The 13,252-nt window shown below is 40.9% G+C and overlaps 1 protein-coding gene across 16 annotated transcripts in view; it reads right to left on the minus strand.

The window, feature by feature from the left end:
• The window catches only part of Phldb2 (pleckstrin homology like domain, family B, member 2), a 207,369-nt gene that overhangs the window by 34,958 nt on the left and 159,159 nt on the right, over positions 1 to 13,252 (minus strand). For 12 of the 16 annotated variants that reach the window (NM_001252442.1, NM_153412.4, XM_006521926.4 and 9 more), the window contains 2 exons: positions 7,802 to 7,930; positions 115 to 270 (listed from right to left, as the gene is read on the minus strand). In NM_001252442.1, the coding sequence (NP_001239371.1) occupies positions 115 to 270; positions 7,802 to 7,930 (285 nt within the window). The remainder of the gene's footprint in view (positions 1 to 114; positions 271 to 7,801; positions 7,931 to 13,252) is intronic. The other 4 variants (NM_001357078.1, XM_030249020.1, XM_006521928.4 and 1 more) reach the window with 1 other exon arrangement.

The following is a 13,252-nucleotide window of genomic DNA, read 5'->3' on the forward strand; positions in this document are numbered from 1 at the left end:
ATCCAGAGACAGAGCCCACAGTTAGGTCAATGGCTGTCTCAGTGAGGGTGATTACTGTCCCACGGTTAACAGGAACTTTTCACTTCTCACATCAAGCATCACCTGGCAAATTACCTTCCTAGCCACGATGTTCCGCTGATACTCTGCCACCTCCCGCAGGAGCTGTTGAGTCAAGTTCTCCTTTTCCTCATCTAGGCGGCTCTCATGCTCAAGCTGCTGGAATTCCAAGTCTTCAAAGTGTTTGCTCTCAACATCCAACAGGTCGGCATCCTATGGAGAAGACGGAATGAAAAGGAAGCACACAGAGAGGCTGCAGCCTTTTCAGTGTGAGGGAAAGTCACTTAAACGTACTCATGCCAATACAGATGCTGGTTCAGCACTGTGGGGGCTAGAACGAGGGGATGGAGGTAAACCCAGCTGTGAGAAGGGAAAAGTCAGTTTGGAGCTTTTCGGTATATGCAAAAATGTTTCCTTTCAAGCTTCAAATGGACAGTGAAATATTAAAACATTTCCATAGACAACCTAAACATTATTTGCAGACCAAATAATCTCTTAAGAAAATTATTGTTGGGCTGGAGAAATGGCTCAGTGGTTAAGAGCACTGGCTGCTCTTCCAAAGGTCCTGAGTTCAAATCCCAGCAATCACATGGTGGCTCACAACCATCTGAAATGAAATCTGACCCTCCTCTTCTGGAAGGTCTGAAGACAGCTACAGTGTACTTACATATCATAATTAAATAAATCTTAAAAAAGAAGAAAATTATTGTTTCCCATGTTTCTCATATGGAATACAATATAAAATAATAACAGATTAAAATAGCTCACAAGTTAGTCCTAGAGTACCTCAGAGGTCTTTTAGGGGGATGCATGCAAACCAACTGCAGTAATACAATCCACTAGGGCATAAAGAGGAAACAGTACACTTTCTTTATGTTTAGTATTCATTTTTGATTTTGTTTTTCTTATTACTTCTTTTTTTCTTTCCTTGTTTTGTCCTCCCTCTCTTTCTCTCTCCTCTTCCTCTCCCTTTCCTCCTTCCTCCCTACTCTCTTGGATAGAACTTCTTTGTATAGCTCTAGTTCACCTGTAGCTCACCATCCTCCAGCCTCAACCTTCAGAGTGCTGGCATTTCAGGTTTGTGCTACTATACCTACCTCAGTTCCTTCCATTTTTTCTAGTGTACACACAAGGAGATAAATATATACATAAGTTTATATATATATATATGCATATATATATATGCATATATATATGTGTGTGTGTCTGTACAATGTTGAACAGCCATGCAATAAATGTTTATAATATTTATTATATTATATTATTGTCTATATAGTATAGGAAAGGGATACGTGTTCAAGAAACTAGCACCTGAACATGAGCTCTGTCAAGGATATTACTCTAGGCTCAGCAATTCTAACCAATGCAGTAGCCTGGTAAGGAAAATTAATAATAAAACCTATGCCTGTGTGAAGCAGATAACATGTGGGAAGCCTCTGATTGTTCTCCTCAGATTTGTTGTGAACACACAACTCCCTAAAAAAGTCATTTGGAGGACTGGAGAGATGGCTCAGAAGTTAAGAGCTCATATCACTCTTGCAGAGGTCCTGGATTTGGTTCCCAGCACCCATACTGGGCAGCTCATAACTGCCTGTAACTGCAACTTAGGAGGGATCTACTACCCTATTTTGGCATCTTAGTGCCTCTATACACACATGTATATACCCACACTCAGTCACTGACATACACATAATTTTTTAAGAAAATACATCTTTTAAAAAAGACATCTGGAGAGCAAGATTCTTTCACTGAGACTTTATGGATCCTTTATAATCTGTCACAAATCTCTTTATTGAAAGAGTAGAGCTGAAGCTCTCACCACAAACAGAGGGAGTGTGCACTCTAGTTTTAGGTCAACATTACCCAAGCTAGAACCTTCTTAGAGGAGGAAACATCAATTGTGAAAATGCTTCCCTAAGATTAGGCTGTAGGCAGGTCCTTAGGGCATGGTTTTAGTCAGCAAGGGAGTAGGGGACACCCTGGGATGGTGGTTCTGGGTTCTATAAGAAAGCAGGCTGAGTAAGCCATGAAGAATAAGCAAGCAGTAGGCCTCCAGGACCTCTTCACAATCTCCTGCCTCTAGGCTCCTGCCCTATTTTGGGTTTCTGCCTTGTTTTCCCTCAGTGGACTTTGACTTGTGATATGTAAATCAAATGAATCCTTTCCTCCACGTGTTGCTTTGGTCATGGTATTTCATCATAGCAGTAGTAACCATAACTAAGACAGAAATTCAAAAAGTTAGGTACCACTACCCCATGAATAACCTTGAAGTCAGTTAAAGAAGGTCAAAGATGATGGACATGAATAGGTGTCTTCAAACTCTGAAAGTTCTTGAGAAGAGATTCACACATTGCCTTTATGCTGGGGTTGGGGCACATTGTGTAAATTATTCTTGAGTCCATTAAAAATATTCTTGTACTTTTGGAGCCATGACCAGAATTCCAAATGTGGTCTGTGTAGAATATTTTTAAATCATAACTTATAAATAATGTTTGGCTAAAAGGAGCCGCTGGTTGGACGCTGTGGCTCTGCAGAGCCGAGACATTTAGGATAGTCCTTGTTGCTGCTGTTCAATTAAATAAGTAAAGACAGTAAAATAAGCTGCATCTTGCTACATAATTTCTCCTTCTGGGTTTTACTCATAGATAAAGTATGATTTTTTTATTTTTATTCAATTGGAATCTTTCTATCTCTGAAATAAATTATATTCTAGGAGTCACAGGTTGCCATGAATTGCAGGTAAAACAATACCAATAAGGTGATTTTGCTGACACACACTGGATTTATGGAAGCATAGCATAAGAAAAGTGCAATTTGTGAAGCACTCACATTGGGGTGTGGTAGTGCATGTCTATAATGCCAGCACTCGGGAAGCTCAGGCAGAAGGATCTTGAGTTGTAAGACTCTGTCTTGGGAGGAGGTGTGTGTGTGTGTGTGTGTGTGTGAGAGTGTGTGTGTGTGTGTGAGAGAGAGAGAGAGAGAGAGAGAGAGAGAGGATTCGTCTAGGCCAAATTCTAAAAAGTAAACTACGAAGATGTTTTAAGACATTCTGAATACATATACACACTCATTAGTTTAGCTAGGGTATCTCAGTATCTTGAAGTAAACTAAATATTTTTAGCTTATCAGAGATTTCTAAAGGAATTGCTTACTTACAGGATTTAAGAGAGAATTAAAATGTTGTATCTTGAACAAAATGTCTTCTTGAAATAATGTACTAGATGATATATTTATTCATACAGGTACCTATAATTAAGTCCTCAAGATTTTCCAATTAACCTTAATGTAATTAAAGATAATTAAAATAAAAATGTCAAAGTCTCCACATTGGCTCGTGAATCGTCTTTAAAGTGTGTATATGGCCCACAGTGTACACAATGCTAGCCAGCCACTTGCTCTACACGTGGTTACTACAAAGCAGCCTGAGAGACAGCAACAAAGTTACCCACTGGTTTATAGCAATTCTTTAAACCACTGAATGAAAATAATAGTGTATACGGTAGAAAAGCTGACAATGCGGCTAGGCTGGATACCCAGATGCTGTGACAGTGGCCAGGAACCTAAGCCACCATCACATGTTCATACAAACGCTGAACGAAAAGCTACGAGGAGAGAAAGAAAGCCTTTAAACATTTCTGTAATGAGATTTTGGGAAGGGAGTTTGAGACAGGCATAGTCTAACTGAGACAGAAGAGCAGACACAGGCCAAGTACTTGAGCAGCTGAATGAGGGATGTAACAAAACTTTCATTCACTGATAGGACATCACAGGATCACATCCCTCTACTGGCTCCCAGGTGAAAGGGTTACCAGAAGACACAGCCACAGTGAGAAAAATTCTGTGCCATTCCACCTTTTCTTTCTTTTCTCTCTCTCTCTCTCTCTCTCTCTCTCTCTCTCTCTCTCTCTCTCTCTCTCTCTTCCTTCCTTCCTTCCTTCCCTGCCTGCCTTTCTTCCTGCCTTCCTTCCTTCCTTCCTTCCTTCCTCCCCGCCTTCTGATTTGTGTTTTATTTATAAATTATTTTGGAGATATGAGAACCATAGAAGCCCTTCTCTCTTTTTAAAGTGTATTATCCGATAATTTTCATGTAGGTTTACATGGACAATTTTAAAAGTATGCATACTATTGTAACAAAAATTTCACTCCTAAGACTTGCACAGCATGACAGAGTGAAGCATCACGGTCACAAGATAGTTCAATGGCTTGCAGGCCTGACAAAATTTAATCTGACATTCCAGTTTTGTAAAATGGGAGTAGTATCGAGCCAAGTAAAATAATGTTCTTCTAGCTGGGCTGCCTTGTCTGGCCCCAGTGGGAGAGGATGTGCCTAGCATCACAGAGATTTGATGTGCCAGGGTTGGGGATACCTAAAGAGGCCCCCTACTTGATCAAAGGAGAAGAGGAGGGAGATAGAGGTAAGGATTGTGGGCTGTGTTATGGGAAGGGGTCAGTGAGCAGGACATTAAGTGAATGAATAAAAAGTCATAACCATAAATAATTTTTTTAAAAAAGTCACACTTAAAAGAGATAGAGTTGGGCCATTTTGTTTTTGTTTGTTTGTTTGTTTTTTCTTTTTTGTGGATTTTCTTTGAGAGTTTATAAGGCAGATATTTAGGCTTTCATTGCCCAATAGAGAGAGAGAGAGAGAGAGAGAGAGAGAGAGAGAGAGAGAGAGAGAGAGAGAGAAAGAGGAAAACAGATGTGGTATGGCTGGGCATGGTTGTAGAAACAATCTCATGAGGGGTTAAGCCCAGCTCTGGAGGCAAACTGAGATGAGGTACGAGGTGTGTAAGCCTCTCTCCGTATCATGCAGTAGAGGCAAACATCCCTCAGTCGTTTGCAATATGGGAAGAGGGAAGTGTGTAGACTTTCCCTGTGACATAGAAAGACAGTGGGGTCCACATAAGCTGAACATCTCTTCTTAGACTATGGAAAAAATGGATTTTAGAGCCAATGATGGATGTGGAGACTCCCAGATATAGGTGTCACGGCATAGAATATTCTTAAAGCCAGAAAACCCAAATCAGCAATCTAGAGTCATGGTTCTCAAGCTCCCTAATGCTGCGACCCCTTTATACAGTTCCTCATGTTGTGGTGAGCCCCAGCCATAAAATTATTTTTGTGGCTCCTTCATAACTGCAATGGTGCTACGGTTCTGAATCATAATATCGATATCTGATAAGTAACCGCAAGGGGCCATGACCCACAGGCTGAAAAACCACTGATCTAGAGGAACAGTTACAATAAACAGAGTCAGAATACTGCCCCATTTAGGTGTCTGCCTCAGCCACTTTCACAGCAGAAACTATCCTGGCAAATAAAAAGCACTCAATCCCAGTTTTGTCTTCTTCACTGAGAACTAACTGCTCAGGCCTGGCAAGCCTCTCAGAACTAAACACCAGCCAGTACTGAACATGTCATCGCCTGCATGTTTCCTCTGTTTCTAAGGCAGTGATTTAGGTGTCCCGTATGCACAAGTTGCTAGACCAAGATAATTCAGTGCCTTTCAAAGCAGTGCACTAAGATGATGCTCATCCTATCTATTTCCTTTTTATCTCACGTGGCACGCCATCTAGTGGAACTACGTGTAATAAACTAGACTATGACTTTAGTCTTCCGCCCTCGGGAAGCTCCTGCAGTCTAAAGTGAGATGTGTTGTGGCAACACAGGAAGTTCTGAATATGAACAAACTTCCTGTGAGGTGAGAGGTTAAGTCAAGAGACTGGTGAGGAGTTACGCAGACATCAAGGGAACAGGGTCAGGAGATCTCTTACTAGGAGGTGAGCACAAGCTAACGAAAGGGCCTATGGTCAGAATTTTCCCCATGGAGAGGACGAGGAAGGCGTCTGTTTGTAGTTGATGGAGCCACTGTTTGTACTGCTTCCTTTCTTCCTTTGAGAAGATTTTTACACATAAATAGATTTAAGACTCATCTTAAAGAATCAGATTATGCAAACAGTAATTAGTGATATTAACAATCTTGCATTCCTAATAGAATCTTGAAGCAAGGTTTACAAAGAACATAGATTCACGAACTATTAGAGGAACAGGAGAATGAAATATATAAGTATGTTATGGACCTAGATAAAAATCATGAACACAGGGCTAAATCATTATTGATAAGTAGGAAGCAACACAAGAAATGAATATAAAGTCCAGTATGCCCATCTCTTGTGTGATCTGGCATAAAACATAATTACAAACTAAAATAATTTCACAAATGTTAGTCTCTTTGAGATTATTTTTATCACCAAGTTTCCAGAGAAGTGTGAGAGAAAGGGACAGGTAGTTTTCTTTTCTTGGCAGTGAGATTAGCCATACAGAATAAAATAAGTGAAGGGGAAAGGATAGCTTGCAAAAAAAATTCTTTAAATAATATTGTAAGAAATAAGTGATGCTGGTCATGCTGTAGCTTAACTTGTTTGCATTGATACTTTTTAATATTTGTTTGTTTGACACAAGGTCTTGCCATGCAACGCTGGCTGGGTGGAACTCACTAGCAAGACCAGGCTGGCCTCTAGGGTTCCAGGTATATGGCGCCATGCCTCACTTCTTAAGATTCTTTCCACCTCTGAAATACATCAAATGGTGTTTAACTGCAACTTCTCGTTGCCTAGCAACGTTTCCAGAGATAGCAAATATTTTGTAATAAAGGTCATAGAAATTCTTTTCAAGAGTGCTATCATAACTGAATTTTCTACTTGCTCATTCTTACAAAGTACAAGCCAAGCTTGAATGAAAGACGCCTTCTTGTCCGTCTACTCCTGTGAAATCATAAATTGTTACTCACTTAAGACTAATCACTCTTCCTGTGATTCCTTGAGAGGTGCAGGGCTGTTAATGCTTACTTCCCAGGGATCATGGTTGATTTGGGCTGCTGGTTCAGAGATGATCCAGTTGTCAAGATACTATTAAATAATACGTGGCTCTGCCAGCGCTTGTGAAGTTATCCACTTACTGAAAAGTAACCAGCATGGCTCTGTTAGACCTTGCCAGCATTAGGAAATAGGAGAATGAACTGGTAACACTGAACTAGCAGGTCCATGCTCCAGGATCCTTTTAAAAGTTAGGATATTTGTATGAAGCCAGGTAGTGGTGGCTCACTCCTTTAATCCCAGCACTTGGGAGGCAGAGGCAGGTGGATTTTTGAGTTCGAGGCCAGCCTGGTCTACAAAGTGAGTTCCAGGACAGCCAGGGCTATTCAGAGAAACTCTGTCTCCAAAAAACCAAGAGGAAAAAAAAGGTATCTGTATGAGAAGATCTAGAAGGCATCTGTAATACTCCACATCTTTGATTTGCTGTTTTGCTGTTGCCGTCATGCTAATAAGTTCAATGTCTATAAACAGCAGGAAGAAAAGAGTCAATAGCTGAGGCACGGTGGTACAAACGGAATAGGGTAATGCTTAAACAAGAGCATAAAATCAAGCTAAGAGGAAAGACATTCAAGGATAAACAATACTCACGATACAGTAGCGGAAGATGTCAGTTGATTTAAAAGCTACAATCTTGGTGGCTCCAGAAACAGTTTTGTATTATGAACTAGAGACCGTCCTAACAAGGAATTTTTCAACCAATTTAACAGAGAGTCATATATATTTGTTAGCATGCATATCTATGTTTTTTAAGGATCTAAAAATTAGATCTTAGGCAAATGTATGCTCTGTTAAGCAGTAAGTCACAGGTAAGCGGAACTTAATATCAAAGAACAAAACAAACCAGCAGTGCGTTCCTGTTTGCTACTGACCCTCTTGAGTTGTTGCTGTAACTGCTCCCTCATGGACTCAGGACAATTGTCCAGCTGGGTCTTCTGCTCGGAGTACAGCTCCTGAAGCCTCTCTAGCTTTTCCCTCTCAGCATCAAGCTTTACCTTCTCCTGAAGTTCAGAGATCAGAAAAGAGAAGGATGGGTATTAACCTTCATACCCCAGGCAGGTGCTAGCGGGCATTCCCGGTGGTAACAAACAGGCACAAGCAAACACTAGGAATGAACAAACATAGCTTGTTAGTGGTTAGGGCCAAGAGATAAGAACAGAATGGAAGATCCTGCCTTCTCCAGACAGCCTCCTTACCAGGTACGGACACCTGCCATTATTTCTTCACTCCCTCCTGCTACCACACATGGGGTGGGGGTCTGGGGTGTGTGTGCAAAGAATGAGCAGCACTGCTCCATGGCCCACAAGGAACAAAAGAGGTGCCAGCTACATCATATGCTTTCTGGGCCAAGAGTCCTTTGTCTGAAAACTGGATAAAGCAGGGGAGCTGTTGATTTGCCTTTAAGTACCCTCTTGATCCAAACTGCCAGAGCCTTCACTAGATTGATTCGGGAACTTTCTGTTCTCCAGCCAGAGGTGCTCTAGGCTTGCTCCTGGCCACCTTTTCCTCCCTCTGAAATGGTTCTAGCAATGGGGAAAACTCAGAGATGAAATGAGAAAATCCAGAGATAAAATCTAACTCAGGTACAGAGGGGAGGGGAGGGGGGAGGGAGGGAGGAAGGGAGAGAGAGGGAGGGAGGAAGAGAGGGAGGGAGGGAGGGAGGGAGGGAGAGAGAGAGAGAGAGAGAGAGAGAGAGAGAGAGAGAGAGAGAGAGAGAGAGAGAGAAAGAAGAGAGGAGAGGAGAGGAGAGGAGAGGAGAGGAGAGGAGAGGAGAGGCGAGGCGAGGCGAGAAGAGAAGAGAAGAGAAGAGAAGAGAAGAGAAGAGAAGAGAAGAGAAGAGAAGAGAAGAGAAGAGAAGAGAGATGATTGCCAGGCTGATTCAAGCTTCAACAGAGTAGAGTCAGGTACTTTGGAGACAATGCTTAGACATTGACCCTGCAGACACAAGTTTCCTTACAATGACACCTCTCCCTGGAAAAGATAAACAGGAAGAAAGGAAGGAAGGAAGGAAGGAAGGAAGGAAGGAAGGAAGGAAGGAAGGGAGGGAGGGACTGACCATGGGAAATGAAGGAGAGACCCCAAAATCCAGCAGAGAAAAGAGGGAAGTGACTCATTCTATTTGATATAACTGGTCGCTACTACATGCAGTGACAGTATGGGCCCACAGAGCCTCTCTTGAATTTAACACCATTTGAAGGGGAGTTTAGGCAAGAATCTTTCCTACTTAACTCTCAGGGTAAACAAATCCACTGAGATTTACCCTCATCAGTAAGTTAAAGGACTTATGTGTGCCTCTTCGGTCACAAAAGATCCTTTTAAGAAGATGAAGATTTCAAACAATCCTGTAAGATTGTCTTTTTTGTAATTTTTTATACAAACAGTCATGATTTCCGGCATAAACACATAGGTAGATTCATGAAAAAGATGTTATTGTTCAAATCTAAGACAGTGTGGCATTAGCACCCACCTAGGTTGAGGAAAGTCTCCATTTTTAAAGTGACTTTAAATTTCAAAGGTATTTTACGAATGTGTTTTATTTTCCTCCAAATAATTGAACCCAGTTGTCATAAAGTTGAGAAGCCTGCCTCTTTACCAACCTAGAATAATTCTACAACAGCATTAACAATGTACAAGACAATTCTCCCAAGTTCCCACAGTTCATTTGCTCACTGTATGACTAGAGAAAATCAGTACACAACTAACAGAGAAACTGCTCACAGAGAGCAGAATGCACCAAGTCTGCTAAGTTAGTCACTCCTTTCAGAACCCATATCGGTCCTTAATATAAGCAGCAATACACACACTTGCTGATTTCTGGCTAAGAGAGTGTTATTTCCTGTGGATCAAAGACAGTGAGTGACACAGCAAAATAAGCGTATCCAAAAAAGAGTTCTATTTCTAAATACCGGGTATCAGACTTAACAGCAACTCTAGTTCTAGACAGAAAATTATAAAAATTAAAAAATAGACTATGCATCATAATTAAATACTAAAGGGGCAAGACCTACAATATAAAGTTATTCTGGTCGGAAAGAGAGATGAGCTATTAGGTAATATGGAAAGCCACTGTCCTCCAAAACGGGTCTCAGACTGGAAGACATTACCAAATCATTACTCTATGTGTTCATCATTTCAAATTGTTAACAATAAACACAAACAAACAACTTGTAAAATAAAATACCTCATGTTTACTCAGTGCCTTCAGTCTGAGATGCTGGAAGCGTTTCACAATTCCATACAAGGGCGAGGTTAAAAGAATTATGCAAGCAGGCACCATTAGAACCTTCTGCGGCTTCACGGTGTGTACCAGGAATGCTCTGATCACCACTTAGGTCTCAGAGCAGAGGCTCACTGGGGCCCAATGCCAGAGCAAAGGAAGCGAGAGGGGAAGGATACACAGAGGATTAGCTGCAGGTGGGCTCAGACAGATCACAGAGGTGACATCACTCCCTGGGAGCCCTGGGTAGGACAACTTGGAGCCAGAAAGAAACTAATACTCCTCTGCTCTATTGATAGAGCAGGAAACTACTGAGAGCTAAGGCATCACCTTCCACAAGGAAGGAAAAAAGTATTCCAGAGTTCCATGATTCTTGCTTTTCACACGTAAATTATTCAAATGGAGTGTCCTTCCTTCTCCGAGAAAGTAAAGGCTTCTATTCTAAAGACCATCAACATAGGGGCATTTTCCCAAACACCAAAGTAGAAATGAATATATTATTTTCAAAAAGATTTGTTTCTCTTAAGATTTAAACCTATTTTTAAGAATTAGATGACTTTAAAATGTAACAAACTTTGCTCTGTTTAAAAATAAAGTTATATAAAGATAAAGTGTTCTCCAGCAAAACCCAAAATTACAAAAGAATGGTCATAAATCCAAGAACAGAATAATGTGACTTCAGAGGCTGACTGCTCCTTTAGGGGCCTTTCTTTGTTCTAGGTCTGCCTTGTTTGCCGGTGATGCGTGGGCAAAATTCAGCTGGGTCAATGCCCATTGCTAGGTCCTGCCTGTTTTGAACATGTAAGACAGATCTCCTGAAAGCTCTCTATTCATAAAATCAATGGTAAGCTAGTTACAGATAAATTAGAGATCAGTGTACAAATGTTGGCATGATCAATTGTCCCTCAGTAACTTCAAGAGATTGCTTCTGGGACCACCAAGGTAAACAAAGTCCACACATGCTCAAACCTTATATAAAATGGTGTAGCATCTGCATGCAACCCACTAGATCTATCTGCATAGCTTAAATCACCTCTAGATTACTTATTATATTTAATACAATGCAAATGATGTGCAAACAGTTGTTATATGGAACTAGTCAGGGAAATAATGGCATTTGTTACATGTGTTTAGGACAGACGTTTGTTGTCGTTTGAAATATCACTGATTCTTGACTAGCTGAATCTGTGAATATAAAATTCAAAGAATCGGATAGCTGGCTCTATTTTTTTTTTTGCAGATATTTTGTTCATTCATTCAATAAAGATTAAAAGAGCACTGGAGAGAGACATTGTCCTTTTACCGACAAGTGTTTTCAGCCCAGGGGTTTGCTGCTCTGGTTACACACTGGGATAACACAGCAAGGATTTACTGATCATATTTCTAAATCTTGTCTCAGTCACTACTACAGAGCTACGAGACAGATGAAGAAACATTTTTTAAAAATCTCCTTCTGCTTTCGTCCAGGTTGTCAAGTTGAGAACCTGGGCTTAGTCGTCTGGGACTAAGAGAGGCAATGACAATTACAGTTTCATCTTTCTCAATGACACTAAATGGTCATTCAAAAACCAATCAAAAAATTGTTCTCAAGGGCTGGGGAAGTGACTCAACCTTGAGGCCTTGAGTTTGAGTGTCCAGACATGTGACCCTGATGTGGCAGCATGGATCTGTGATACCAGCCTGGGAAGCTGGAGGGTCAGTTGGCCTGGTGTATTCTGCAATAAACAAAGACTGTCTCAAACAAGAACAAACACCCAAGGAAGCCTTCCAACCTCCACAGGAGTGTCATGCTTTCATGGGACATACACACAAAGAAAGAAAAGTCCTAAAGTCATTGATTCTACTGTTTTAACTTCACAGCCTAGAAACACCTCTATTATAAGTAAGTTCCCAACTGTAGATTTTTTTTTAAATACATTCAAGCGAAATGCTTTGAGTGAATCAAACAAAGGATGAACCGTGACAGACCCTACAGCCCAGTAACATCCAGGGAGGAGGACAGAGTTCAAGTTCAGGTGCCAATGACTGCTTTCAAATCATACAAAGACCAGGAAGTGTGGACTTTTACCCTAAACAATTTCAATTTATATGCAAGAGTAGCCAATATTCATTTAAATTACTCAAGACCAATCCACATAACATAACAGGACTTCTTTTTCTAGATCTTTTGGTTAGAAGACTCCTGCAAGTTTTCTTTCTTCTCAGTTGTACTCTTAAAGGAAGACACTGAAATGTAACTTGCTGACTTTGTGTGAATGTCTAATAGCATGCCTGTGATGGCTATTCCTGGTTGTCAAGCTGACTACATCTAGAATGAACTACAATCCAGAAATGGAGGGCACACTTGTGATCCAGATCTTGAACCTGGAACACACAAGTTCCTTACCTGGATCTTGACATGAAGATCTTGAGGGAGAGTGGCTCCCAGGCAAGGTATTCAATTCAAGCATGCCTTTAGCCGTAACCAGGAGAGTGAGACAAACAAATCTTTGAGGTCAAGGTCAGCCTGGGACAAATCAAATCCCAGATCTAGCTGTAATACACACCTTTCATCTGGGCCACCCCTTCTGCTGGAGGCCGACATAAGGACATTGGAAGAAGGAAGACTGGCTCTTCTTCTCCTGCTTGCACTTACTTGCTGGCACATCTGTTGGAACCCACTTCTTTAGGATACAGAAGACCAGCCAAAACAATTAGCTTCGTGGGACTAAGCAACTACTAGATTCTCGGACGTTCCTTTCACAGGTGCCCATTGTGGGGTTAGTTGGACTGCAGGTTGTTAAGTCATTACAATAAATTATGTTAATATATAGGGACATTCCATACGTTCTGTGACTCCAGAGAATCCTAAAACAATACCCAAAATATCTAGGTAACTGAGAAAGATCATTTTACCACAAGTAAACCAGGTGCTTCAAGGTCATACCGAAAAGATGCCAGGTAAAACAAAGGACACCCAGTTCCATTTGACTTCAAATGAGTAACTAATATTTTTTGTGTAAGAACAATCCACGTTTTGCCTGAGGTATAGATTTAAAGACTTGTTCTCCGCTTAGCTGAAAATTCAAGCATAACCAAGTTTCCTGTGCTTATAATTGCTAGTTCT

The sequence above is a fragment of the Mus musculus genome, chromosome 16 (genome assembly GCF_000001635.26).
Source record: "Mus musculus strain C57BL/6J chromosome 16, GRCm38.p6 C57BL/6J".
NCBI lineage: Eukaryota > Metazoa > Chordata > Mammalia > Rodentia > Muridae > Mus > Mus musculus.